The following is a 27,194-nucleotide window of genomic DNA, read 5'->3' as shown; positions in this document are numbered from 1 at the left end:
GGAGAAAATCTGATTGGTGGTTGCTATAATTCATCAATAAACATCAGGTTTCCTCAGGAGAAAGCAGAGGGGCACAAGGGCAAGTCTGATGGGGGCAAAGACTCAGAAAAGGTAGCAAAGCATCCCAACTGGTTTTGTTGAATTAGAAATGTTGAGATGTACTAACAAGAAATGTGCAGTGGTAAACTTTTTATCTATTTAAAAGAGGCCTAGAAAGAGAGCTCTCCGTTCTTTTTCTGTGTATAGAGTCATGCCTAGTTTTACAAACCTGTTTGAAGGTGACCCAGCTGGGAAGACAGAGGACACAGGGAAGGTAGCAAAACCTCCATTGTGAAACATTTCAACCATGAGGAGATCTGGCTTATTTAGCTTATAAACAGAAACCCCACAGCAACAATAATTCTGCAACTGATATGCAACATGACAACAAAAAATTGTATTGCAGTGCTAGCATTTGCATAATTTATTTAGCTTTTCCTAATCATGGATGGGACAAAGGTTTCCCCACAGATCACTAGAAATCTTAACTAGTCTCCTAAGATTTCAAGGAATGAATGGACAGAATCTCCATATGGGGAATCTGGAATTATTTCATTTATAGAGTCACAGACGCCATCTAGTTCAATTCTGGTGACAAAGCTGTAATAGATACTGATCCAGCCTCTGTTTCAAAGCCTGTAACAAATGGGGGGTCCACTTCTCATAAGTGTAGTCACAGGAGATGCCCAGCTCTAATTACAAAACCTAAATAATAAAACCTGCTGGCCTGTGAATAAGACTGTCAACCAACTAAAACCCAGTATGTCTTTTTCTTTTAGGAACATAGGAAGTAGCCTTATACTGAGTCAGATAATTGGGCCATCTAACTCAGTGTTGTCTATATGACACTGCTTGACAGAGCCTGTCCAGCGTTTCAGGCGGGATATTCCTAGCCCTACCTGAAGATACTGACGTTTGAACTTAAGGGCATACATATCGAGATACCTGGAGAGGCACATTCAGTCCCCAGGTGCACAGGGTACTCTCCTGCAAGTATGGGTGTCTGATTTCCCACAAAGCTTCCCTCCCCCTGCCAAAGGTAAAGATGGAGGATAAAGCCTCTTTCATTAAGCACGGATTAGAGAGTAATGTGTCCTCACAAAAATAAAGCCTAGCCAAATAATTAGAAAAACCATCTCACACCCACCCATGGTATGTGAAATACCAGAATAAAGAGAACGGAACACTCAAGAGCGCTACAGGAAAATAAGTGTGCGGTGTAGCTTGTGAGTGAGAGAGATTCAGCTCCATCAGGGCAAAAAAGGGGAGAGATCAGCCTCGCCACCACTTCCACCTGTTGGGTTGTCTTGGGGCCCAGGCAGTGGGAGCAGCCAGGGTTCGATAAAGCAGAAACAGGCTTATCTAAGACTCAAGTAGCTCAGCTAAACCAAGCAAGGCGATGACGCTGAAAACGGAAGGAAGTGTGGGTGTGTTAGTCACGCTCACACAATTTTGTGTCATGCATGCAAGAGCTAGCTACTCCTTGAGAGCGGATGTTATATCTGTGCTACCTGCAATGGAGGGTGGGGGGTTTACACATGATTAATGCACCCCCCCCTTTAAAAAGGCCTCTTCTCACAAATAGAAGCTTGGCTGTGACTGCTCTACTGGACAGGCGAGTAAATACGATTAGGGGGCTTGTTTTCATAAGTAACAGAAAAGCTGTGAACCCTCCACCTGCAAACGGAAATAATGCAGCCAATACGAAACAGGATGTCCACCTAAGATGGGTTCTTTCAGGCCTGGGGGGCCAAGTGCAGACAGAAGCCTCTATACCAAGCCCTGAGGAACCTCCCCACACCAAACCAGCCACAGACCCCTTCTTCCCCAGGCCACATCCTTCGCTAGCCCTGCTTCGCATCGTCCTCGAGGGACTGGAAGGTGCCCTTCTACAGTGCTTCTTGGGCCACAGTCATGGCTTCCCCCCAAAGCATTCTGGGAGCTGTTGTTCGTGAAGTGTGCTGAGGATTGTTAGGAGGCCCCAATTCCTCTCCCAGAGCTACAATTCTCAGAGTTCCCTGTGAAGAGGGATTGGCACTTAAACCACTACACAAAAGCGAGAGGAATAAGGGCCTTCCCCACAGCTCTCAGTGCCCGCAACAAAATACAGCTCCCAGAATGCTTTAGGGAAGCCATGGCTACGCCTTATATGTATGATGTGAATGTGGCCTTGCTTGCCTAGATGAAGGACAGGGAAGGAGTGTGTGAATTTGCTTACTCGTGTGTAGACCCCATGTTTGCAAGCTACACAACAACTCTGGGTCTGTAGAAACCACATCAATGCTCTTAAACCTGCATTTTTTTGGCACCAATGTTTTCAAGGACAGAGGGCTGCCTGTACAGTTTGACAACTCCCTGCTGTTCACACTGATTCCAGGAGGTCCTGCTTATTCCTCAAGGTCCTCAGTTTGTGGGGTGCCTCTGAGGACCTTGAGACTGGGTCAGGTCTAGGCTTTAGCCTGACTTGTAGTCAGAAACAACCCCCCCCCCCATTTTATGGCTTTTATTGCAATTTGGGGGGGGGTCCAGGCATTCCCTAAGGCCCAAGAGCTCAAATTGCTGATCAGCATCCTAACTAAGTAACACAGACACTTCAATGGAACAGTAACGTTCCTTCCAAAGGCAGTTTTCCGGTGTAAGATGCACAGAACACTTTTTCCAGATCTTTACCAATTTGCCTGATCTCTCTTTCCAATCTGCTCTCTCGCACTCGCTCCCTGTCCCATCGGCTCGTGCAGAGCACCAAGCGACGACACCTGGGATGTGGCCCCCCACGCAGACTGGTGAGCTCCACTCCCTGTTCTTTGTTGTTTGTGCCCCTTCACTTAAATCTTCGCAAAGTCTTGTGCCGCCTTCTGTCCCAAGGGGGCCAGTCCCCCTTGGAAAGAGGGTGCAAATATCCCCAAGTGAGTAAATCCAGCCACATGTTGTTAGATACAGGACAGGGGCCAGGAGTTAGAATCTCTAGCCAATGTAACTCGTGGGTCATGGATAAATGCCTTTCTCAAGATGACATTTACATGGAATCTTTTGTGTCATGCTAGGTGGCATAATAATAATAATAATAATAATAATAATAATAATAATAATAATAATATATTTATACCCCGCCCATCTGGCCGGGTTCCCCCAGCCACTCTGGGCGGCTTCCAACAAAATGTTAAAATACAGAAATCCATCAAACATTAAAAGCTTCCCTAAATAGGGCTGCCTTGAGATGCCTTCTAAAGCTCTGGTAATTGTTGTTCTCTTTGACCTCTGGTGGGAGGGCGTTCCACAGGGCGGGTGCCACTACCGAGAAGGCCCTCTGCCTGGTTCCCTGTAACTTGGCTTCTCGCAGCGAGGGAACCGCCAGAAGGCCCTCGGCACTGGACCTCAGTGTCCGGGCAGAACGATGGTGGGGGGTGGGGAGACGCTCCTTCAGGTATACTGGACCGAGGCCGTTTAGGACTTTAAAGGTCAGCAGCAACACTTTGAATTGTGCTCAGAAACGTACTGGGAGCCACTGTAGGTCTTTCAGGACCGGTGTTATGTGGTCTCGGCATACTGTAATTTGATGAGATAAATTGTAATGAACAATATATTTACCGGTAGCTTCGGTTTATTTTCTGTGCGTTTATGCATAGCCATTGTGTTGGAGTGTTTTGTGTCTGCATGTCCGTTGTACTTTATTTTAGTGTGTGTGTGTGGGGGGGGAGATACGGTTAAATGCTTGTACAAGAAACAGAAAACTGCATCCGAGAATATTATCTTTCAAACACAGCTGACTGGTCTGCCTTAATATGCTCAGGACACAGCAGACAACAGGAGGTGTGGACATCTCTGATAAAGCTTAGAGCTCAGGCCCTGCGCTATGCCATCAAGCTAATTCTGGCATTGCCCAAACAGCTGGGCAACGTGTGCGCAGAAAAGAGTTTAAGATAAGAGAAGAGGTTAAAGATTGAGAAGAGGTTAAAGATAAGCTAGCCTGCAGGTTTCCCCAACCTGGTGCCCCCAAACATGTGAGCAGCAGCAGGTCACAGCCCTCCAGCAGGATATTAGCAAAGCAAAACACAAACCAGCAGCTTCACTCTGTGAATTGATAAAGGGTGTGTGGGCACCAGAGATAAGATACTTCCCTCCCCACACAAACACATGCCCTGCTGAGATTTTATCTGCTCAGAACTGTGAAGGGGAGGGCTAGACCCTGGAGAAAGACAGGGCTTCAAGGGAAGTTCAATGTAGAGTACATGGAAGCTTTTTTAGAGAAGCTTTTAATGTTTAATAAATTATTGTATTTTAATACTTCTGTTGGAAGGTATAAATAAGATATTTATTATTATTATTATTATTATTATTATTATTATTACATTGCAGTAATCAATATCCAATATTATCCATTATCAGTTAATTTGCCCCATTATACAGTGACCCAAGAGAGATTTTTGAAATGCTTGTTGAAAAATAGAAGCAGGAATGCCTCAGTAGAAATGGTTCGATTTCGTTTGAGTGAGACTATTTTGTAGTAAAAGTGGAGCCTAACCAGATTAGAACAAGGATGTTAGATTTATAGCTATGAATTGTTTCGGAGACTCTGGGTTTAATCTGAAGTTGGGTTAGCTGATCTCCTTTCTCTCTCTCTTATATCACTGGTATTTGTTATACTACCATTATGTCTGTATAAATGTATTGACTGCATTATAGTAATCTCCCCGTTAGGTTAACAGTGCATGGGCTACTCTGTGACCAGCCTATCCCAGTCTGGTAACCTCCGTAGCTGGAAATAGGGACCCTGTGCCAATGAGGCTACTTATGACTTAACTGGCAAAGCAATATCCGGGAGCCCCCCTCCCCCCCCCAAAATGAAATGTCTGGTCCTTCAGGAGGTGTGCAGTCCCATCCAAAACAGGCGTGGGGAATCACATACCAGTGTAGCTCCATTTACAGAATGAAAGATTACACAGCAAAAGGATAGGTTTTAATCATAGCTGCCAAGTTATCCCTTTTTTAAAGGGATTTTCCCTTATGCTGAATAGGCTTCCTCGTGAGAAAAGGGAAAACTTGGCAGCTATGGTTTTAATATTATTTAATGCTACTTGTTTAAATGACCCAATGAGACTAAAAATATATTAAGTGATATATTAAGGTTGTTGCAAACCTCTAACACTCTCACCTGCACTGTTAAGTATGAGCTACACTGCAGGGGTGCATAACAGAAGCCACTCTCTCCTAGGATTTCTCCATTTGTTTCTATGGGGAGCTCTCACTTCCATCCCTGGGGATGCAGTTAGAAATAACTTAGTAGCATGAACCAAGAAATGGCCTATCCAGACAATGAGATGATTCATTCTGCCCTTTCTAGTATCTATGTGTCTCGTTCTTTCCCTTCCCTTTCCACATGCTCTCCATTCCATTCCCCCTCCCACCCAGTTGCCATTTCCCCCTCTCAGTCCAATTAGTCAACATTCCTTGCCATTGACTTCTCATTGGTTCCACCCCTTGCTTGTTGCTCACTCTGAGCCCCTCTGCTTCTCACTGTGAACCCAGCAAGATGGTGGTCTCCATGGAGATTGGTTAGCTCTGTCCCCACCCCCTGTCCCTTGTTGCATCCCCACCCCCTGTCCCTCCCAAATTGTAATTCTTCACCTCTGTGACTTATACCACATGGGGTTCTCTACTACCAGGAAGAAGAGGGTGTCCATTGGCCAAGCAAGACAAGAGCCTTCTCCTAACCTAGCTCAAAAGCATTAACTCTTACCTGCCGCCACCAAATTGCCCCCCCTTCCATCTCCAGTTGCCCCTGAGACTCTATGCTACATTAAATACTGTTGCACACACTCCAGTCTTCAAGCAGGGGTTCCTGTGGTTACCCAGGGTTTGGTTTCCTTGGAATGAAGGTCAGTGAAAACCATGTTGTCTTTGGGACATATGATTTTATTTACACATATATGCAACTTCAGCATACATAGGATGTAAGGACTCACAGCATCAACCCCCCCCCCCAACAGATCTTGCTTTCCCATTAGGATTCCAGCAAAGCCCCAAGGCAGAACTTTGGGTCCTGCACAGAACAGACATGCCTGTGTCTCCAGCTTCCAGCACCAGCCAACCATTCTCTCTCACTCTTGCATACACAGCCTCCCTTGGCCTGCTGTTCTCCATCCTTAGGATGACATGGCATCCGGCCAGGTGAGGTGGGAGAAGGCCCACCCAATCATCTCTATGGCACCCTCTTTGAACTTGTAAATGGCAACACTTAATTCACCAGACTAATTTCACACGCTAGCAAGGTTATGCTCAAAATTCTACAAAACAGGCTTAAGCAGAACGTGGACTGAGAACTCCCAGTGCAAGCTGGATTTCGAAGGGGCAGAGGAACCAGAGACCAAATTGCAAACATGAGCTGGATTATGGAAAAAGCTAGAGAGTTCCAGAAAAACATCTACTTCTGCTTCATTGACTACGCAAAAGCATTTGACTGTGTCACCCACAGCAAACTATGGCAAGTTCTTAAAGAAATGGGAGTGCCTGATCACCTCATCTGTCTCCTGAGAAATCTCTATGTGGGACAAGAAGCTACAGGTAGAACTGGATATGGAATAACTGATTGGTTCAAAATTGGGAAAGGAGTACGACAAGGCTGTATATTGTCTCCCTGCTTATTTAACTTATATGCAGAATTCATCATGTGAAAGGCTGGACTGGATGAATCCCAAGCCAGAATTAAGATTGCTGGAAGAAATATCAACAACCTTAGATATGCTGATGACACAACCTTGATGGCAGAAAGTGAGGAGGAATTAAAGAACCTTTTAATGAGGGTGAAAGAGGAGAGCGCAGAATATGGTCTGAAGCTCAACATCAAAAAAACTAAGATCATGGCCACTGGCCCCATCACCTCCTGGCAAATAGAAGGGGAAGAAATGGAGGCAGTGAGAGATTTTACTTTCTTGGGTTCCATGATCACTGCAGATGGTGACAGCAGTCACAGAATTAAAAGACGCCTGCTTCTTGGGAGAAAAGCAATGACAAACCTAGACAGCATCTTAAAAAGCAGAGACATCACCTTACCGACAAAGGTCCGTATAGTTAAAGCTATGGTTTTCCCAGTGGTGATGTATGGAAGTGAGAGCTGGACCATATAGAAGGCTGATTGCCAAAGAATTGATGCTTTTGAATTATGGTGCTGGAGGAGACTCTTGAGAGTCCCATGGACTGCAAGAAGATCAAACCTATCCATTCTTAAGGAAATCACCCCTGAGTGCTCATTGGAAGGACAGATCCTGAAGCTGAGGCTCCAATACTTTGGCCACCTCATGAGAAGACAAGACTCCCTGGAAAAGACCCTGATGTTGGGAAAGATTGAGGGCACAAGGAGAAGGGGACGGCAGAGGATGAGATGGTTGGACAGTGTTCTTGAAGCCACCAACATGAGTTTGACCAAGCTGCGGGAGGCAGTGGAAGACAGGAGTGCCTGGCGTGCTCTGGTCCATGGAGTCACGAAGAGTCGGACATGACTAAACAACAACAATTCACCAGGCAAAGCCATTCCCTTAACAAAGGAAGTAGCCAGACCAGTTCACCAGGTTTTATCTTATAGATTTTAACCTGAAAATCATGGGATCACAGGTTTGGAAGAGACTTGCGGATCTCGTTCAGACTGACTCTCCCCAACCTATAACAATAGGATAGCACATTTAACATCATGTGCAACTTTGCCCTAACAGAATCTGCTGCATGGCTCAAACCATTTGCAGTACATTCTTTGCGCCTATTCCTTACCCTGCATGCCTAGACAAAGATGATCCATGGACAGACATAAGTTCTTCCTTCTTCCTCTATGTGCTTGCAAGGTTAGCAGCCGATGTCAGTGGGCATTCCATACCACCAGAAAGCCTGCTACAAATGCGAGAAGTGTGCTCAGCATAAGTATGACTTGCTTGAGTGATGCATATCTTCAGCCCACCCCACAAGTATTCACAAGGCCAGGCTGATGCAGGACAGGTTGGCAATGAGCCCCTTTTATTGTGGCTGCATTCTATATTTTGGTGGCTCAGCCTAGAGTGGCTGGGAAACCCGGCCAGGTGGGCAGGGTATAAATAAATAATTATATATATATATTTATTTATTTATACATACCCTGCCCACCTGGCTGGGTTTCCCAGCCACTCTAGGCAGCTTCCAACAGAACACCAAAATACAATAATCTAAAAGCTTCCCTATTTGGGGAAGTGCTGCAGTTCAGTGGTAGAACATCTGCTTCACTTGCAGACCTCTGCCTGAAACTCTGCAGAGCTGTGGTGTAGACAATCCTGAGCCAAACAGACCAGCATGAGGCAGATTTCTCTGTTCTCTGTTTCTTTGGTTCAGCAAAAGCAGCACAAAAAGAAACTGGAACATCTGTGGGATAGAAAGCTACGGGATTTCAGCAGGAAGTTACAGGCTATGGTACTGACTGGAAATGAAGCAGAGTGACCAACCCAAAAGCTTTGCAGGCACAAACAGTGTTGAAAGCAGCATCGCATGTGACCACACCCTGAAAGCATCATGAACACAGATGGTCATGGATGTGCAATAAAAGGGACATTGCAGAGGAACCATGGGTTTTGTTTTTTTAATCAGTATTCCACCTGCCCACTGTTGGGGAAGTTTTGAAAGATCCTTGAACATTTTGTCGTTCAGATATATCAGGTGAAGCAAGTTTGGGGGGTGGGGGATGATGTTTCTCTGGATAGGTTTATTTCTGTCTTGTTGCTTCACAACTTCCTGTCATGTACACCGAGGTGGAACCGCTTGGCAAGGTGTGAGATTTACATTCAGAATGAAACCAGAAGGCTGCAAAAGCCTTTTTTCCTGACCTGCAAGGAACAACTGAATCAAGGGGGGGGGACCACAGATGTCCATGTAGCACAGTGGGTAGTTGAAAGGAATAGAAGTCACTCCTTGTAAGTTTTAGGAGTCACCTGAAAGGCAGATTTTTCAGGGATGGAGATGAAGAAAAAAAGAGGAATGTTAGGGTGGTGGTGGTGGGGAATAAGTTTGGAAATGTCAATAACCAATAGGTAAAGGTAAAGGGACCCCTGACCGTTAGGTCCAGTCGCGGACGACTCTGGGGTTGCGGCGCTCATCTCACGTTATTGGCCAAGGGAGCTGGCGTACAGCTTCCAGGCCATGTAGCCAGCATGACTAAACCGATTCTGGGAAACCAGAGCAGCGCATGGAAACGCCGTTTACCTTCCCGCTGCAGCGGTACCTATTTATCTACTTGCACTTTGAGGTGCTTTTGAACTGCTAGGTTGGCAGGAGCAGGGATCGAGCAACGGGAGCTCACCCCATCATGGGGATTCGAACTGCCGACCTTCTGATCGGCAAGCCCTAGGCTCTGTGGTTTAGCCCACAGCGCCACCCCCGTCCCCACTAACCAATACAGGGAGTTAAACACAGCTGATTTTGAAATTTGTACTTCCAATTTTTTGATGCAGTTTTCCAAGCAAATAATGTTCACAAAAATGTGCATATAAACAAAATGTAACATGCTGTTGTAGGCCACCCCAACCTCCAAGCAGTGAGAGATTTAAAGGGTTCCAGGGTGAAGGATGGTACATAAATTTTATTTATTTATTTATTTATTTATGCCTTTATTTTTAATACCCAGGGTTTGGTTTGGAATGAGGGACCATGGAAACTGTGGTATCTTTAGGATATATGGATCTATTTACACATCTATACAACCTGAGCATAGGCAATAGGGGCTCGCGGCATTAACCCTACAACAGATCTTGCTTCCTCATTAGGGTTTCAGGGGAGTCCCAAAGCCCAACACAAAGCAAGACACGTCTCTAGATTCCAGCATTAGCCAACTCACACACACAACTGTCCCAGACGCAGCCCCCTCACCTCACCCTATTGTTCTCCAACCTACCGGTAGGATGATCTGGCATTCATCCAGGTCCAGTGGGGAAAAGCCCACCCACCTGTCCCCATGGCAACGGAGTTCACTTTTTAAAGATGCAAAGGAAATGGTCTGACAGGTTTCAGCAAGGTTACTTCTATAGATTCTTGCCTCCCTGGATCACAGGTTTATAAGGGACCCAGGGTATTATTCCATAACAATACAAAAATGTGTATGCTGGGCCAAATTGTGTACAAAAATACATATAGCAGGACTGATGTGCCCTAAAATGCACAACATTTAATATTAATAATAATAATAATAATTTATTTATTTATTTATTTATACCCTGCCCATCTGGCTGAGTTTCCCCAGCCACTCTGGGCGGCTTCCAACAGAACAATAAAATGCAACAATCTATTAAACATTAAAAGCTTCCCTAAACAAATGCTTATGCACTGCACTTTTTAAAATTATTGCTATGGGGCAAAACAAAAGTTTGGAAAAAGAAGAAATTGAGAGAAACCATAATCAACAGTACCTGGGCAGGGTTCACCTGCCTAGCTTTTGTGTGTCATGAAACATTTAAAAGTAAAGGCGATTTCTCCCTTCACAATGGATGTTTTTTTTCTTGTTCCACAGCTGTGTTATTTTATGTATTAAATGTCATTATGTGTACTCTATAGTAGAATAATTCTTTTAAAAAATTATTTAAGACTTCCAATAAATAAATAAAAAGTTGGCACCGTTGCAAAACGGCACCTTATACCCAAGGGTGGGCCCTTTGTAGACTGGGGGTGTTGGGCTATCCTATAATCCAAAGCTGCTGTCAAAGGTTTGTGATATCACAGAAGATTTTTTTAAAGAAGTTTTCCTTCTTTGTATGGCTGGTTTTTTTTATTACTTATTTACTTATTTAATTGGATTTCTATACTGCCTTTCTGCCATAAGATACCTGACATGGTTGGCAGTTTTAAAATGCTAAGACGAATGTACTACCATGCTAACTTGGAGCTGATGGTTCAGATTGTGGCCTGGGCTGGCGGCTGGCTTCCTCCAATTCTCACTTCCCTCAGGGCACACAGAGCTCCAGGGAAGATGGGGGTAGGAACTGGCCCATCATCTCTCACAGACCTTTGCTGGTGGTATCCACTTCACACTCGCACACAGCCTCCATTAAAAAAGAGGTTGCCATGCAGAAATACACCTGTTTGAGGAGCACATATTCAAAACACCTTTGGACCTCTGGAACATGTCGTGGGCTTTTGGGGGGAACTAGGCTGGTGAAATTGGCTGGTGCCCACCATTCCTGCACCAACCCTGTGGGGTTGACCGCCAACAATGTGTCCTCTGCTTAATTTCTTCTGCCACACTCCTTTGTCAGCCTAAATCAGAGGTAGTGGGGGGTGTTCTTTTATTTTATTTTTAAAGCATACACTAAAGATCACTAAAGATCAGTTGCTGACATAAGAATAATAAGTTTATTCAGAAAAAAAAAGTTTTGCAACTTAAGTAGGCTTAGCAAAGCCCTTATGACTTAGCTTCAGCAATGTTTTTGCAATTCTATCATTACTACTGGAATTACTAAATTATGTTGTTGTTGTTTGTTTCTTTGTTTGTTTGTTTAAGAAGACGGACCTAGGGGCAGCAAAGCTCTGTACATATTGGCTATCCTTGCAGTGGTAGTTGTAATCATCTGTGCTGGCCTTTTTGTGTGGTGGAAGAAGAAAAGAGGTACGGACTTTCATGCAACTATCTGCACCATTTTAGAATTCCCTGTTGAAAAAGTGAATGGATCTAAACTAAGAGAATCATAGAATAGTAGAGTTGGTCATCTAGTCCAACCCTCTATTCCCCTCACAGAGATTCAGTTCCCTGGGAAGGAGGATTGATTGTTAAACCACTTGGAGACAAAGCCCTGAGAGAGGAGAGGCCACTCTTGATCACGGCCCAGAACAGTTGACATCCAGCAGCCACCCATTGGGCTAGTCTTCTCTCTCTCTCTTTCTCTCGTATTTTTATTAGTTTTACACACAAATTAACAAGCATAACAATTCGAAAACAAGAAATAAAAAATAAACAAAAATGAGGCCTCGAACCTTCAGACCTCCCTCTCTCCATGGGTTCCATTTCTAAATTTTATTCCTGCATCTTCTACTGTAATCTATCTATTAAATATCCATAGAATCCAAAATTATTTTTACTTTACAAGTGTCATTGTAATTCCTGCCAATGATTTCAACTGTTTACAATGGTCTCTCAAATATGTTAAAAAGTTATTCCAGTCTTTCACAAATATTTGGCCTTCCTGGTTTCTGATCTTTCCCGTCAATCTTGCCATTTTGGCATATTATCCAAATCAGCTGGGCTGAGAGCATCCTTGCTGCTGTTGTTGCAAACACAAACCATCTTTTCTTTTGGTAGTTCCACACCTATGATTCCTAACAGAAAAGCTTCTGGTTTTTTAACAAAGGTTATCTGAAACATTGTTTCCCCAATTCATTAGATATCATTTCCCGGAAAGCTTTTACCACCCCACATGACCACAACATATGATAAAAAGTACCTTCCTTCCTTTTACATTTTACATTTCCAGCACACATTTGAACTGATTCTATAGATCTCTATCCTCCTGCTGACGCCATTGAGCCATATGCAATCTGACTAGGGGAATCAGCGAAGTCCCTGCGATTGGCACGATCAGCGCTTGGATTTGTGGGTGGCACGGCCCCTGGGGGGCGGGGGGACAGGGAAGGTCTTCCTATCCTTTCCTGCCTAAGTGTGAAAGTGCTGTCCATGCTAGGGTTGCCAGCTCTTTTTACCTGACCTTGCTCCTCTCCCTGTTGCATCTCCTTGCTTTGCAGATAGCGAACAGCTTTACTGGCTGGTACCTGTGTCCAGCATATGATAGCAGACCAAGAAGGATTTTCTTTCCCCCTGGTCAATTGACAACACTTACCAACAAAGGGATAGTTGTACAAAGCTCAATGCTACTTGGGACGCAGGTGGCGCTGTGGGTTAAACCACAGAGTCTAGGGCTTGCTGATCAGAAGGTTGGCGGTTCGAATCCCTAAAACGGGGTGAGCTCCCGTTGCTTGGTCCCAGCTCCTGCCAACCTAGCAGTTTGAAAGCACATCAAAGTGCAAGTAGATAAATAGGGACCGCTACAGCAGGAAGGTAAACGGCATTTCCGTGTGCTGCTCTGGTTCGCCAGAAGCGGCTTTGTCATGCTGGCCACATGACCTGGAAGCTGTACGCCGGCTCCCTCAGCCAATAATGCGAGATGAGCGCGCAACCCCAGAGTCGGTCACGACTGGACCTAATGGTCGGGGGTCCCTTTACCTTTACAATGCTACTTAGCACCAGTGGCTATTCCATGGGCTCCTACGTGAAAAACAGCCCTGCAGCAAATTGCTGAAGGGGGGGGGGAACCTTCTCCCTCCCCCAGGAGATCATCGTTAAGACATATGTGCCTGCATTTGTTCCACTCACTTCTCCTTTTTCACCTTTTTTTTCTTTCCAAAGGTTCCCACAGGAAACACCTGAATCCTGCACCTCAGTCAGGTAAAACCCCTTCCTGCTTTGACAGTGCCCGTCCCACCCCTGTAGGAAAAGTGGGCAATTCCTCTCCTCATGATCCTAGAATTTGTAGTCATCCCATGTGAAATAGATTTGCAGAAGATTCAGGACAAGCAAAGGATAGTACTTTGACGCAAAAGGCCTAATTAATTCATGTCCTTCACTGGGCTAGTGGCTACTAGGAGGGGATTAAGCAAATTCCTGGAGGCAGCCTGTCTCTGAATCCCAGTTGCCGAGGGTCGGAAGTAGGCAGCGGGCAGTCGCACCCATGGCTTGCTCACAGGCTTCCCATAACGTGCAACTGGTTGGCCACTGTGAGAACAGGATGTGGGACTAGATGGGCCTTTGGCCTGATCCAGCAGCCAGCTTCTTCTTAGGTTCCTTGGATTGCCTGGAATAATTGTGGAGGAGATTGAAGTTCAGGTGGGGCAGCTTTTCTTCACCCTGCGGGAGAAGCTGCGCCAGGCTTTTACAACTGGTCTCCGCACACTTCAGCCAGTCCGTTTAAACTTGCTCTCGTTTCTATCAAGTGGGACCGTTTCGAAGCACGCTTTTTGGCTTTGAGCAGCGAGCAATTAATAGGTGTGATGATCGGCGAAGTAGATGTTCAATCCCAGGTTGAAATATGTCTCCTAATTACTTGGCAGGTGGTGCTACAGATCCCTGAGTGAGGCGAGGGGCCCTCTGCACACACACGCACCCTTCCGGCCTCTCCCCAGAGCCGGCTACGAGTTTCTGCACACTGTTTGAAACAGGATGCCCCCACCACCCCGCTACCACCTTACTTGTCTGACTCGGTGCTCCCTTGCTCCCTCACATCACGCACCCCCATTCTCCTTTTGCTGTCCCACTGGCAGGAGCTGAGTGCGACTCGCTTGGGCTCCTGTTAAACCTGCCAGTCACAGTGTTGAACTAGGACTAGGGAAACCCAGGTTCAAATTCCCTTCTGCTCACATTGCGCCGTTCGGTATCTTCCTGCTAACCTACCTCACAGGGTTGTTGTGAGGAGAAGATGGAAATATTTTTTATTGTTAATAGCAACAGCCATGGTAAAATGCAACAGCTGGTGCTCTGCTCCTTCCTTCCCTCCCTCCCTGCCCCAGTACCTATGCTTTCACTGGGTTTCTGAGGAAATCAGCCACTTCCTCCTCGAAGTGGAGTGTGACACTCTTGCACCTTGTCTCTGCTGTGGGTCCTGGCTGGTGTGTGACTACACCAGACACCCCCAAATTTCGGCCCTCCAGATGTTTTGGACTACAATTCCCATCTTCCCCGACCACTGGTCCTGTCAGCTAGGGATCATGGGAGTTGTAGGCCAAAACACCTGGAGGGCCGCAGTTTGGGGGTGCCTGAACTACACTGTCCTCTGACCACCAACCCTGCTTATTCAAAGACAGGGAGCCCTCCTTATTAAGACTGCAGCATTTCACCAATTTCAGTTAGATTGACCAGTTTTAAAAGTCTATGGGTCAGCTTCAAAAGTGCCCTAAATTAATTGGATATCTGATCATTTTGAACCAACGCTGTACAACAGCATCTTAGGCATCCCCTCTTGCCTTCCCTCTCTCCCTGCACACATGGGAAGGCCTCTGCTAAGGTGGCGACACTTTTGAGGAGTGTGTGTGTGTGTGAAAGGTAAAGGGAACCCTGACCATTAGGTCCAGTTGTGACCGACTCTGGGGTTGCGCGCTCATCTCGCTTTATTGGCCGAGGGAGCCGGCGTACAGCTTCTGGGTCATGTGGCCAGCATGACTAATCCGCTTATGGCGCAATGTAACACTGAAACCAGAGCAGCGCACGGAAATGCCGTTTACCTTCCCGCTGTAGCGGTACCTGTTTATCTACTTGCACTTTGACATGCTTTCGAACTGCTAGGTTGGCAGGAGCAGGGACCGAGCAATGGGAGCTCACCATGTCGTGGGGATTCGAACCGCTGACCTTCTGATTGGCAAACCCTAGGCTCAGTGGTTTAGACCACAGTGCCACCCGTGTGTGTGTGTGCATCCTCTTATGGCAAGGGCTTTCCCCACTTTCAGTAGTGTTCTTTTTATTTGCAGATTTAATGAAACATCGTTTGATTAATCAGCTAACTACTATTCTGGAAATGATTGCTCTTTTGTTTTTCTTGAAAATAAGCAACTAACATGATTAATCAACTAAAGAGTCCTTTAATCAGATGACAGCTCTGTTCCCTAATTTGCCCAGTTAGGCCCCATCCGAGAGGGTCTCATACTCTCCTTGGGCCAGGATCACTACTCAGTACACACACAAACACAAGCATCCTGGCCTCTTACACATTAGCTGAAGGCTCTTTGCCTCTCATTAGAACTGACAAGGGAAAACTGGAAACTGACAGAATTTCACACTTGGCAACTGACTCCCTCTTGTCTTTTGCCATCAGCTGACTAGCTCAGCTGACTAGAGCATGGTGCTGACAACGCCAAGGTTGCGGGTTCAGTCTCCATTCTCCAATTTTCTTCTTAGTTGATTTTGGTCATTCCTGGGATGGCTCAGTTGGTAGAGCATGAGACTCTTAATCTTAGGGTTGTGAGTTTGAACCCCACATTGAGCAAAGGATTCCTGCAACGCAGGAGGTTGAACCGTTAGGGGTGGCTCAAACGGCCCCTTCCAACTCTACAATTCTATGATTCTACGATGGTTTATCAGTTCATATGTTGAGAACGTACAATGGGGAGAATCCATACTTGCATTCCTCTCACACAGTGACTCCTGAGTATGTGTGCTTCAGGGCTGTGGGATGTGAAGGAGAGGAAAGAAAGAGAAAAAAAATACCTGCTTAATTTCCAGAGAAATTTTTGCGTATTTTTTTTACCTAGAAAGGTGATATGACACGAGTGCTTATGTGTTTTAAAATAGTTTTACATCTTCTTAGTGTTTTTTTTTTAAAAAAAGATTTAAATAGGTTTTTATTTTATTGTCAATTGTATTGTTTTGCTACTTTGTGGTTTGCCACCCTGTGCAGTAGAAATCTTAATAATAATAATAATAATAATAATAATAATAATAATAATAATAAGTGAAGAAGTGCTTTGCTTAGAAAGGAGTAATACTAAAAGTAAAGTACAAGTAAAAGAAGCATTTTTAAACCAAACTTCGCGCAAGCAAGGTGGGTGATATCCAACTAAGTTCTACTTAGAGTAGGCCCATAAAAATTAATGGGCATGAGTAACTTAGGCCCCTTAATTTTAATAGGTTTTCACTGAGTATGGGATGCAACCTACATGACTTGCTATTTGTGATGCTACAGGTGTTGTCCAGTAGGTGCCTGCGAGAGTTCCTCCATTGCCTTAAAATGAGACCTGGAACAATTTTGCCCTCCTCTTAGTAAAAGACATGTAGGGATGAAAATACAACGTCTGCCTTCCAGGAACAGAATCCAAGTATGGGTGAATGCGGCCAATGGAGGCAGATGCTCTCAAGGGAAGGGGTGGGGAGTAGAAAGTGTTGTGAATACAGAGCAAAGGCAGAAATTAAAACAAATGGCAGTACAAAACGCTTGATTAACAAAAGTGAACATTAATTTGGAATGTACCGAAACTTCAGTAAGAAGAAAAGACTAAGACACTCAAATCTATAGTAAAAGTGAACAATCTTTGCAGTGATGTAAATAATACGGTTTTATGAAGAACGTGAACCTTATAGTGGGGAAAACCAGAGAAAGTCCATTGCTGCCGGGCTTTTTGACTGAAAGTTCTGGATTTTGTACAGCCTAAACCCCCTAAAACTACTATTCTGGAAATGATTGCTCTTTTCTCTTGTTTTTCTTGACAATAAGCAACAGATTGCTGCAGACATGTTCGTAGGTTCTAGAACAAAATACATTTTCTTTCTCTATCACAAATTTAAAGTTGGTTTTTAAATGACTCTGGATTCCTTCAAACTAGGACCCTGGGACCTGTAGTTTGATTGACTGAGGCCTTTTTATGAATGGTGCCTGGCCTTTCAATGGAACTACCGTTCCCAGGATTCCTTGGTTTATGTCCATAACAATGATGGAGGATTTTAAACTGGTTTACACCTGGAACGTAAACAATCTCCTATGGAGGATTTCACATTTCTGTTCCTTCCCTGTTTTGTGATTGTGTGTGTGAAATAAAAATATATATGATTAAACTGCAAAGCTTATTGATTGGCTCTTTCTGCTTACATTTAACATTTTTGCAATTTTTTTTTTGCAAAAACTAATCTGCTTCTTGATGTTTCTCCTGTGCTCCTCTTTCCTGGCATTTAACAGCATTTTAAAAACTTAAGTCCTAAGATACATTTTCTAATGGATTATCAACACATTAATCAATAGACTGTGCCCCAGCTGACAACTCCAAATTCGCTGATGAAAGTCCTCCAGAAATACAGAGAAAAGAAAAGAAAATGACTTTCTTTTGGGGCAGATCTATCCTCTTTCATTTGCAAGACCAAACAACAAAGGTGGACAGAAAGAGAGACCTATCTGCCTAGGGACTAGACAATTACTGTAGTACAGTAATTAGAATTTGTGAGCCTCTTGGAAGGGCTATAAGAAAAATCATAATTAAAGCATATCTGAATGGGGTGGAGGCCCGTTCAGTTAACATACGTGATTTCTCTTTGCAGAACCCAAAGAGTGCCACACTGTTTATTCTCAAATTGAAAACTTTCCCCAGGTAAGTTCCATTGAGCCAACTGATCCACAGAGGGATTTCCCACTCAAGTGGTATGTACATGTTAGAGGGTTAAAATGTAAGCAAGGCTGTTTTTCCTGTCTGCATTTCCATTTGATTTTGCAAATCCTGTTACAAAGCATCACGGTTTGATGTGTTTCCACTTGGCCCACTGTCTGCCCATGTTTCCTCCCCTTTCACCTCAACAACTCCCCTAGCGATCATCTTCCTGTGGCTGCAGCCAAGAGCGCCTTGGGATTTACTCCCAAGTAAGAGAGGACAAGTCTACGTGAACACATCACAGAGCTGACGCTTAAACTCTTTCTTAGCCCCTCTTCTGACTGGTGCACACACACACACACACACACACACTGCCTGATTTTAAAAGAGGATTGCACAAATTTGTGGAAGAGGAAGCTATTGATGTCTACTAGCCACAATGGCTATGCTCTCCCTCCACCATCAGAGGTGAGCCACTGGCCAGGTGCTCCTCTGGTCCAGCATCCTGTTCTCACGGTGGCCAAACAGATGGCTGTGGGAAACCCACAAGCAGGATTTGAGCACAAGAGCAATCTCCCTCCTGCGGTTTGCTAGCAGCTGGTATCCAAAAGCATTGCTGCCTCTGAACATGGAGGTGAAGCATAGCCATTGTGGGAGGGTTGCTCATGAGTTAAACTGTACCTGCTTGGAGATCCCAGCTTTGCTTCTTCTCAAAGTGAGTGAAAGGAGACAGATTAACACACACATACCCCCACACACATCCTCGTTTGCAGAGACTTATGGGCAGAGATTAGCATGTCTTCCCCCTCCCCATTGTTTCAATCCTACCTACCAGTGAGTAAAAGGTAAAGGTACCCCCTGACCATTAGGTCCAGTCGCGGACGACTCTGGGGTTGCGGCGCTCATCTCGCTTAACTGGCCGAGGGAGCCGGCGTACAGCTTCCGGGTCACGTGGCTAGCGTGACTAAGCTGCTTCTGGCGAAACCAGAACAGTGCACGGAAATGCTGTTTACCTTCCCGCCGGAGCGGTACCTATTTATCTACATGCACTTTGGCATGATTTTGAACTACTAGGTGGGCAGGAGCAGGGACCGAGGAACGGGAGCTCACCCCATCGCGGGGATTCGAACTGCCGACCTGATCGGCAAGCCCTAGGCTCTGTGGTTTAACCCACTGCGCCACCATGGGGCTTTCCTCTGAGCAGACACAGGTAGGATTGCAGTAAGCAGGCAGTGGGTCGTGTGGGGTGCTCCTCCCTGATACAACCACCCCTGACACCGCAAAATGTAGGACCACCATCCCCAGGAAACAGTTCCAACCTAATACTCCTGGGATTCACCACTCAAACAGTTTTGAAATGAGAGCGAAACTGGCTTTAGAGAAACTGCTTCAAAGCTCAGCATTTCAGAATGAAACCAGTGGATTGTGGGTAACATCATGTGTACCTGCTTCAAAAGAATGGGTGAGAACCACTGAAGAGCACATTGTTTTGAACTGGATCAGGTGGTTCACTGAGTTCAGTCTTGTAGACACCAGTCTTTCCCAAATGGTGCCTTTCAAATGTCCTAGTTGGAACAGTTGAGAGTCGTGGTCCAAAACATCTGGAAGGCATCAGGTCAGTGAAGGCTGATCAGTGCCTGGCAGCATCTCTCCAGGGTATCCGTGCCGGTCCTGCCCACCACTGTTGATCCTGTAAACTTTTAGGCACGACCATCCCCCTAACCCCCTCCTACAGTGAACATGATGAATAGTAAATGATAACTACAATGGAATTCAAAATGGGGGCAAGGTTTCAAAAGCAAATAAGCCCTGAGCACAACACAGTAGAAGTGCACCGTGCTTAAAATACCAGCGACATGTTGACACCTTTTTTTGCTGGGTTAGTCTCTTGAGGACTGAAGACCTGTGAGGAAGTGCTTCAATGCTTCCGAAAAATCTCAGGCATGGACTTTGGTGCATTTCTCAAAGAGGACCATGAATTAATGAGAAAAACGCTCATTCTCTTACACACATTTGCTTACTTCAATACCATATTCTTGAAAAAGTCACCCTCACCAACAGGTAACAATGGAAACTGGGTGGAGCCAGTCTCTCAAGGTATTTTTTTTTTACTTTCCTAAGGGGTGGGGGTGGGGGAGTGTTAGTTTCTATTTTATAAGTGTTTTATCAAAGTAAAAAATTAAAACCACCCACTTAAAAACTCAGAAAAGTTCGAAGTGTATCTGATTTTACTTTGATCCTCCCACAAGTGAGGATTTTAATCATCAAATCCACTTTGCAAAAAAAGGCCACATGACTTGAGAGTTTCCATTCACATCATATTTTAGTCACCAAAATTCAATAAACATCTGCATGGCCTTGTGTGTGTGTGTGTGTGTGTGTGTGTGTGTGTGTGTGTGTGTGTGTGTCTTTGTCTTGGCTTCATTTCTGGCCAGATATCTGGGCTTATATCCCAGAATTCCTTGCATGCATGCTCCTCCAGGATTACAGATTACAGGCAATGACTACTTTTCTGGGCAGCTCTATCAACTTCTTTGGTGGACCTCGGGGGGGGGGGGGAGTCTGACTTTTTAAAATACAACAGTTTTACCCCTGTGGTGGTAAAGCCATCGTAACAATGTCCTGCTTATCTCTCGTCACCTTGATTATTATTATTATTATTTAATTAAATTTATTCCAACCCACAATGTCACAAACATTGTGGCTTTCTCTTCCACTCTCAGAATTCCCCATCGGAACCCCAACAGCAGAGAGGACCAAAGGCAAAAAAGGCTGGGCCTCAAACCATCTACACCACAGTCCACCTCCCCAAACAGGTAGGAAGCTGCTACCATCCATCTACATGAGAAAAACGGAGCTTCAGACCTGAAAATATTGGCACAGAAAACAGAAAATAGGAAAATTCATTTTTTAAAAAAGAAACTAGTTATAGTTGAAGTACAAGTACAACGTACCCCAAAAGGAACTGACTCCAGTTCATGGTTGTCCCGTTACAAAATGAATGAGTTTGGTTGGTGTGCAGTTCACAGTTCAATTCACGGTTTGTTCAAATGTTCCTTGGCAATTTCTTTTCAGCGTTCAGAATGTTATGAGCATCTGTGGTGAAGTGTAAAATACTCTTAAGACTGAGAAACCATCAAAACGCCTACACAGTGGAATGTGAAGCGTTATTTTGATTTCCCCCAGCCATAACATTCTTTGAGCTTAAAGGTCAAAAGAATATAGAGTAATTTTTTTTTATTAAAAAAATGTAAGAAAATGAATGGTTTCTAGTTCATCTTCAAGTACAAAGTTCTACCTCAAAATGGACTTAATTCATGTTGTAGCTGGCAGGAACTGCTTTTAGTTCAAAGCTTTTTGAATTAATTGGGTAGGCCACCATAGCTGCCAAGTTATCCCTTTTTTTAAGGGATTTTCCCTTATGCTGAATAGGCTTCCTCGCGAGAAAAGGAAAAACTTGGCAGCTATGTAGGCCACCCTTGTAGTCCTGTGTCCTGTTCTGGCAAGCTAGAACATGCGTGAAGGAGGGTGACCAAGATGATCAAGGGTCTGGAAACCAAGCCATATGAGGAACGGTTGAGGGAGTTGGGTATGTTTAGCCTGGAAAAGAGCAGAGGACATGTGATAGTCATCCTCATCCTCAAATATCCGAAGGCCTGTCACAAGGCAGATGGAGCAAGCTTGTTTTCTGCTGCTCCAGAGGGGAGGATCTGAACCGATGGATTCAAATCACAAGAAAGGGAATTTTGACTAACCCTAAGGAATAACTTTCTGACATTAAGAGCCGTTTGACAGTGGAACTTTGTAAGGTGGTGGACCTTCATTAGAGGTTTTTAAGAAGAGGTTGGATGGCCATCTGTCATGGATTCTTTAGCTGAGATTCCTGCTTGGCAGGTGGTTGGACAAGATCCGCAGGGTTCCTTCCAACTCCACAAATCTATGATTCTATTATTCATTCCAAGCACTGCAGAAAACTGAGGGATTGTGTCCTGATTGCAGGATTGGACTTGGCCTCATCTCTGCTATGATTTCAGATGAGATGATTCAGAGCGCAGAGATAGGGACTCAGGAAGCTGCCTTATATCAAGCCAGGCCATTGGTCTATTTCAGGCATGTCCAACAGGTAGATCGTGATCTACCGGTAGATCACTGTATGTATGAAGTAGATCTCTGGTAGATCATTGGCTCCCCCCAAAGAAGCTGAACAACTGTGGCTCCCCTAAAAAAAGCTCAACATTTCACCTCCTCCCAGAACAAACTGAACAACCTTGACCCGAACCCCCAAAAAATGGGCCTTCCTCCTTCCTAAAAAAAACTCAAGAACTTTGACCTCAACCCAAAAAAAGGGGGTAGATCACTGCCAGTTTTTAACTGTGAGTAGATTGCAGTCTCTTGGGAGTTGGCCACCCCTGGTCTATTTAACTCAGTACTGTCTACAATTAGTGGCAATGATTCTCCAGGGTCTGAGGCACAGGATATTCCCAATGCTACCAGTGATGTCAAAAATTGTACACGGGACCTTCTGAGTGCACAGCATCAGCAAGCATTCTACAAATGAGCCAAGGGGAACTTTTCAGGGGCAAGACAATTTCTTCCTGTCCTACATGAAAAACCCGCTGCAAAAATTGTCTTGCCCCTGCAAAGTTCCCCTGAAAGCTGCATACTTTCTGCAAATGGCATAGAATTTCTTGGCATTAGAAATGTAGTCTAATAACAAGGCAAACCATTTTATTAGTAATTTGCAATGGGACTTTTTAGTTTAGAGAAAGAGCAAGTAAGAGGTGACATGATAGAAATTCGCAAAATTATTCATGGCATGGAGAAAGCGGCTAGGGAAAGCTTCCCCCCCCCCTCATAATGCTAGAACTCGCAGACATCCACTGAAGGTTGGAAGATTCAGGACAGACAAAGGGAAGTACTTTTAAATGCAGCGCAGAAACTGTGGAACTCCCTCCCGCAGGAGCCAGAGATGCCGCCAACTTGGGTGGATTAAAAATAGGATTAGACAAATTCATGGAGGACTAGGTTATCAAGAGCTGCTTGCCATGATGGCTCTGCTCTGCCTCCAAAGTCTGAGGCAATAACACTTCTGATTATCAGTTGCTGGAAAACACAGGAGGGGAGAGAGCTTTCATGCGTAGGTCCTGCTTGCTGGTTTCCTGCAGGCATTTGGTTGGCCATTGTGAGAATAAGTTGCTTGACTAGCTTGGTTTAACAGCTTATTAAAAACAACTAGCAAAACTACCGTATATTCCAGTGTATAAGACGACTTTTTAACCCCGGGAAATCGTCTCAAAATTCGGGGGTCGTCTTATAAGGCGGGTACTGCCCGCTCAGCAAGTCTCCCACGCACTGCGCTAAACCAGGGACTCGCTGAACATGCAGGGACTCATCGAGCAGCACGGGGACTCGCCAAGCAGCGCCAGAAATCGCTTCTGAGCATGTCCGCATGTCCGCACATGCTCAGAAGTGATTTCTGGCGCTGTTGACATTTTGGCTATGGGCAGCGCGGCACGAGAAATCGCTGCTGACATTTTCGAGTTAAAATATAGAGTATATCCCAAATTCTATATTTTAACTCGAAAATTTGGGGGTCGTCTTAGACACCCATTCGCCTTGTATGCTGGAATATACGGTACATAAGAATCTTCTCCTAAACTCTTCCCAAACTCTTATTTTACCATATTGAGATCAAGAATCAGCGTGTGTGTTTAAAGTGAGGGGGAAGCTGAATCCCTTCTTCTTCCTTGTCATTCTATAAGGCAGGGATAGCCAATGTCATGTTCTCCAGATGCTGTGGACTACAACTCCCATAATCCCTGACCATTGACCATGCTGGCTGGGGCTGATGGGAGTTGTGGCCCACTATGTCTGGAAGATACTGTGTTGGTTAGCCCCTCTCTAAGATAATACTAAGTACTTTGAAGCTGTCCATCTCTTTGCACAGCCACCCTAAGGCAGAGTTCTTCAGCCTTAAGGCCCCATATGTTATTGGACTACAACTCCCATCATCCCCAACCTGCTTATGGTCAGGGACGATGGAAGTTGTGGTCCAACAACACCTGTAATCTCAAGGTTAAAGACAACTGCCCTAGGAAACCTGATCCCTCTTTGGCAGGATACAGATTTGAGATTCATGGCAATCCATAGTTGGGTTCTTCCAGGGATGTTCCAGCTCCACAACAAGGACTTTTTTTACATGCCCCCACCCCACCCCCGGTAAATTGCTTCTTCTCTTTCCCAGAATCCTTTGCAAACAGACGATGAGAAGATGCGGAGAACCAGAGAAAAGAGCGAGAAAACAATTTACTCAGAGATCACCAAGCCTCAAGAGGCACGTGGATTTTTAAACATATATTTCTTAGCAAGTGGTGATGGGGAAGCTGGATCCATTGCAAAGCCACATGTTACTCAAGGCTGGTGGCATAGAAAGTTGCAAGATCTGTGGTTGCGTTAAAGGTGGGGGTGGGAAGATGTGAGTGTAATCTCCAGGTGTGAAGAAGAAGAAAAGTCACACCACAACACAGCACAAAATGTGGTCTTAGCTGCTAAATTTATTTTCCTAACAGCCTCTGCTTTTGTTTTCTTTTTTAATGGAAATGAGCTCCTTGGCTTCCCACGGCTTGCAAAGGGGGAAGTCTGAAGAATGCCTCTCCATAGTTGGGAAATGATCCCTAACAAGATTCCCCATAGTCTATGCGAGTGCATTTCACAGCCACTTTGCCCCTCCTTGTGACTAGCAAGCTGCAATAAGTTTTGCAAAGTGGTAAAAGGAACTTTCACAATGCAAGAGAAGCCACTCGTATATTCTGAACTTACCCCATGGACACAGTTGCACCATTCTCCATCTGCTGCTTTCTTTTTTAATGCAACCTAGGTTTGTAACTAGGGATGTGGGTGACGCTGTGGTCTAAACCACTGAGCCTCTTGGGCTTGCCGATCAGAAGGTTGGCGGTTCAAATCTCCGCGACGGGGTGAGCTCCTGTTGCTCAGTCCCAGCTCCTGCCAACCTAGCAGTTCGAAAGCATGCCAAAAAGTGCAAGTAGATAAATAGGTACCGCTCTGGCGGGAAGGTAAATGGTGTTTCTGTGCGCTGCTCTGGTTTCGGTGTTACGTTGCGCCATAAGCGGCGTAGCCATGCTGCCCACATGACCCGGAAAAACTGTCTGTGCACAAACACCAGCTCTCTCAGCCTGTAAAGCGAGAAGAGCGCCGCAACCCCAGAGTCGTTTGCAACTGGACTTAACTGTCAGGGGTCCTTTTCCTTTTCCTTTAGGTTTGTAACCCAAGAGTATTAAAACTCTTGACCTTCGCAGACACACATCCTTCTCCTTCTAAATCTGTGAGGCTCAGCTCGCCATCTATGGCAGACTTCCCCAACCTGGTGCCCTTTAGCCATTTTGGACTACAACTCCCATCAGCCTGAGCTAGGGACAGCCATATGTTGCTGGCACTGATAGGACCATGGCTGGGGCTGATGGGAGTTGTTGCCCAAAACACCTGCAGGGCATCAGATTGGACAAAGATCTGTGTTGTGTCCACATTTCGTTCACACACGGTCCTCTCCGTCCTCATTTAATCCCCCTAACAACCCTGTGAGGTAGGTTAGGCTAAGAGGAAGCGATTGGCCCAAGGTCAAGTGGGGCTTTGAATGCTGGTCTCCTAGGTCCTAGTCCAAAACTCTCACCACTAGGCTGCTGGGGATGGGCAGCAGTTTAGGATAGCTACTCATGCTGTGCTTTTGTCAATTTCGGAGACACCACTATGGGGAAGAGCCTGCTGGACTAGGTAGACCCACCTTGGCTTTTCCGGCCAACAGGGCTCAGCTGGTATTCTGATGCGCATTGCTGAATTGGTGCTCATTCTGCAAACAGGCAGCAATATCTTCCAGAATAGGCAACGACTTCCTTAACGGTGCCGTCCTGTGGACATGTTTTGGTTTTCTCTTGCAGTGTGAGGACCAGGACTCCAAGACAGTCTACGATACAGTGAACAACCCGAGACCTCCTGAAACCACAGAGTATGACAAAATTCTCTAGCAACCCTCTGGACCAAGGACCAAGGGGACAAAGCAGTAGCAGAGCCTGGACCATCAGAGCAAACAAGGCACAGGTGCAAATCCATCTGCCTTCAGCTATATCCCCACCTGCCTGCCTTCTTACCTACATACATTCAGCCTAGAGTGTGGCCTTCTCTGTCAGCTTCCTCCTCTTTAGGGTTTAGCCACACACCCATTTGCCCCAACACGTTGGGTTTTCCACAGTTTGCTATTTGTTCCAATTTACTGCAAAAGAGAAGTCCCGGAGTACCACTTGAAAGCACAAGACCAGTGGGAAACTGTTCAGACCCATGCAGAAGAGGAAGTGTGGGTGAGCCTTTCATCTCAGTGTTGCTCTTGTAGCTGGGATAGCTCAGTTGGTAGATCATAAGACTCATAATCTCATGTTCGTGGGTTCAAACCCCACCTTGGGCAAAAGATTTCCCGCATTGCAGGGGGTTGGACTTGATGACTCTTGTGGTCCGTTCCAACTCTACAATTCTATGATTCCATGAGAAGTCAACAGGGAGGAGGACAAAACTAGAATGAGTTGGCTCCACCTATCATTGGCTGTTGAGCTTCCTGCCTTCCGCATCCCACTGGGTACCAGCCATTACAGCAAAGCAGGGCCCACCCACAGGGCAACACCGCCACCAGCAGCATCTAGTAGAAACTCACTCTTCCAAAGCAGAGCAGAAGGGGGGAAATGCACCATGTCAATCACCTGTCTTCACAATTATGTCAGGCGGCCTGCTTTTGCCCACATGGTTTGAAATCAAAGCACTGTGTTTTGCAAACCCTGGCAATCAGGTAATTGTTGAGGTTTGCTAAATGCCTCACACCACCCAATGCAATGTCTCATTCCGTTCTAAAGCAGTCTATCTTGTGGGAACAAGTACCATCTTTTGGCTATATGCTCTGTGAAGATCTTTCTTTCTTTCTTTCTTTCTTTCTTTCTTTCTTTCTTTCTTTCTTTCTCTCTCTCTCTCTCTCTCTCTCTCTCTCTCTC

General features: G+C 45.3%; 1 protein-coding gene across 10 annotated transcripts in view; it reads left to right on the top strand.

Moving 5' to 3' along the window:
* LOC118075668 (SLAM family member 9-like) overlaps positions 1-27,194 on the top strand; it is a 61,239-nt gene extending 34,045 nt beyond the window's left edge. For 2 of the 10 annotated variants that reach the window (XM_060269774.1, XM_060269781.1), the window contains 7 exons: positions 2,778-2,822; positions 11,543-11,644; positions 13,436-13,474; positions 18,101-18,150; positions 20,871-20,963; positions 24,392-24,481; positions 26,100-27,194. In XM_060269774.1, coding sequence (XP_060125757.1) covers positions 2,778-2,822; positions 11,543-11,644; positions 13,436-13,474; positions 18,101-18,150; positions 20,871-20,963; positions 24,392-24,481; positions 26,100-26,186 — 506 coding nt within the window. In that variant the 3' untranslated portion in view covers positions 26,187-27,194. Of the gene's footprint in view, positions 1-2,777; positions 2,823-11,539; positions 11,645-13,435; positions 13,475-14,136; positions 17,857-18,100; positions 18,151-20,870; positions 20,964-24,391; positions 24,482-26,099 lie in introns of those variants that run through there. The other 8 variants (XM_060269772.1, XM_060269780.1, XM_060269777.1 and 5 more) reach the window with 6 other exon arrangements.

The sequence above is a fragment of the Zootoca vivipara genome, chromosome 17, assembly GCF_963506605.1.
Source record: "Zootoca vivipara chromosome 17, rZooViv1.1, whole genome shotgun sequence".
Lineage (NCBI taxonomy): Eukaryota > Metazoa > Chordata > Lepidosauria > Squamata > Lacertidae > Zootoca > Zootoca vivipara.
The sequence above is the reverse complement of the archived record's forward strand: the minus strand, read 5'-3'. Positions and strand labels throughout refer to the sequence as shown.